General features: G+C 57.3%; 1 protein-coding gene across 1 annotated transcript in view; it reads right to left on the bottom strand.

The window, feature by feature from the left end:
* CUNH11orf58 (chromosome unknown C11orf58 homolog) overlaps positions 1-2211 on the bottom strand; it is a 22172-nt gene extending 19961 nt beyond the window's left edge. The window contains exon 1 of the mRNA XM_077453686.1: positions 2054-2211. Within this exon, the coding sequence (XP_077309812.1) occupies positions 2054-2125 (72 nt within the window). The 5' untranslated portion in view covers positions 2126-2211. The remainder of the gene's footprint in view (positions 1-2053) is intronic.
* Positions 2212-2534: the final 323 nt, after the last annotated feature.

The following is a 2534-nucleotide window of genomic DNA, read 5'->3' as shown; positions in this document are numbered from 1 at the left end:
CACACACACACACACAGACAGACACACACACAGACAGACACACACACAGACAGACACACACACAGACAGACACACACACAGACAGACACACACACAGACAGACACACACACAGACAGACACACACACAGACAGACACACAGACAGACACACAGACAGACACACAGACAGACACACAGACAGACACACAGACAGACACACAGACAGACACAGACGATCGGATTTTCCAACAATATAATCCAGACGGAACCTTTTCGTGTGTACGGGGCAATAGGCTCCTCCCACCCAGCACAGGAAACACGCGATCCACATTATAAAAAAGCACAACACAAGCAAGAGGACCCTCCGTATTAAATAACCAAAAGGCTTGATAATAAGCAATCATTAAACCCTCATCAGTGAAGATTTATTATATACTTTACATCGCTAATCCACCAACAAAGGAGGGAGGGACCGGCGCCGTCCCGGAAGATTCCAGGAAATAAATCCCCCCCCCCCCAGGTCATCTTCCAGGACGGCTTACAGAGGAGGACAAAATAGGAGGACCTGATCAGGGCAGGGGCCACAGCCTGCAGCACCGCCCTGCCAAAAAGCAGAAGCGAATGTCTACACAAGCCACACACATGCGGAGGCATCGCCGCGATCGTCACAGCGAGAGCGACCGTCGTAGCCTCCGACCTCCTCTGTAACCTGGAGACATTTCTAAAGCGTCTCCTGTGGAGATTTCTAAGTCTTGTGGTTTGTCTCCGTTCCACGAGGGGGGGGGGGGGGGGCAGTCCCAAAGCGTGGCGTGTTTGGTGTCCATGTACCCGGCAGAACATCATCTTTCACATTATACAAAAAAAAATTAAAAATAATAATAATAATTGGGAGAACTTTAATGTTTTTTTTTTCTTCATTCATACAAGCAGGTTTTTTTTCCCCCACCAAAAAAGTAAAAAATAAAGTTTGGAAAAATTGCTGCAAATACCGTGTGGTATATAAAAAAAAAAAAAAAACGCAACCTCCATTTTATTCCCCAGGGTCTCCGCTAAACCATATATAAAATATTTGGTGGTTCTGAGTAATTTTCAGATTGTTATGTATGTAGGAGAGAAGCGGCACAATCGGGAGGGCGAGGCCAAAAGCGGGCCACAATCGGGGGGGCGAGGCCAAAAGCGGGCCACAATCGGGGGGGGGGCGAGGCCAAAAGCGGCCACAATCGGGGGGGGGGGCGAGGCCAAAAGCGGGCCACAATCGGGGGGGGGGGCGAGGCCAAAAGCGGGCCACAATCGGGGGGTGGGCGAGGCCAAAAGCGGCCACAATCGGGGGGTGGGCGAGGCCAAAAGCGGGCCACAATCGGGGGGTGGGCGAGGCCAAAAGCGGGCCACAATCGGGGGGGGGGGGGGGGCGAGGCCAAAAGCGGGCCACAATCGGGGGGGGGGGGCGAGGCCAAAAGCGGGCCACAATCGGGGGGGGGGGCGAGGCCAAAAGCGGGCCACAATCGGGGGGGGGGCGAGGCCAAAAGCGGGCCACAATCGGGGGGGGGGAGGGGGCGAGGCCAAAAGCGGGCCACAATCGGGGGGGGGGAGGGGGCGAGGCCAAAAGCGGGCCACAATCTGGGGGGGCGAGGCCAAAAGCGGGCCACAATCGGGGGGGGGGGGGAGGGGGCGAGGCCAAAAGCGGGCCACAATCTGGGGGGGCGAGGCCAAAAGCGGGCCACAATCTGGGGGGGCGAGGCCAAAAGCGGGCCACAATCGGGGGGGAGGGGGCGAGGCCAAAAGCGGTAATTATTATGGATGGAGAGCTCCGCCCTGAATACAGAATGATGATTATTAGTGGATAGCTCCGCCCAGGGGGAGGAGCCGGTCATAGCTCCTCCTCCAAACATAGCCATAAGCCCTTCCCACCCAGGTGCAGGCTCCACCCCCTCCTGCTCACCCCTGGGTGGGAGGGGCCTATGTGGAGTGGGCGGGGTGACACATTATATCTCTCTGTACACATTATATCCCCGGATGTGTGGGGGGATGGTTGTCATGGTGACCTCCCATAAGGCAGATTCCCCTCCCCCGTCACCTCGTCCTCCTCCCGCGGGCCCGGCTTCCCTCTCTTGTGGCCCCGGACTCTCTTCTCCTCCCGGCCGCTCATACTTCTCCCGGGAACGCCGCGCACAGGATGTCGGGACCGCGCTGGTCACGTGTTTCCGGTTTTAAAAAAAAGCCGCCAATCACCGCGCGAGCGGGACGCCTGCGTACTGACATTGCGAGGCGGGGCAGGGGAGGAGACTGTATAACTCCGCCCCTCCGTGTTATCCTCCGAAATGCAACGAGTGAGGGAGGAGCAAGCACAGACGGGCAGTCAGGGGGCGGGGCACCGCGTACCAACCCCTCCCCCTGCCTAGCTCCGCCACCCACCCTGTGTGATGTCAGAGGGGGGGATGCGGGAGAGGAGGGACAGAGGCCGGTGTTTCTTCAGATTTGGCGACCCGTCAGAATTTGTAACGGAAGTGACGTGTCATTGCCGCCATCTTGCTTACCCAACATCCGTCCACAGGATA

Source organism: Lithobates pipiens, unplaced genomic scaffold (assembly GCF_037356315.1).
Source record: "Lithobates pipiens isolate NorthernLeopardFrog02 unplaced genomic scaffold, aLitPip1_a1.2 Scaffold_24, whole genome shotgun sequence".
Lineage (NCBI taxonomy): Eukaryota > Metazoa > Chordata > Amphibia > Anura > Ranidae > Lithobates > Lithobates pipiens.
Note: the sequence above shows the minus strand (reverse complement) of the source record. Positions and strands in the feature narration are given on the sequence as shown.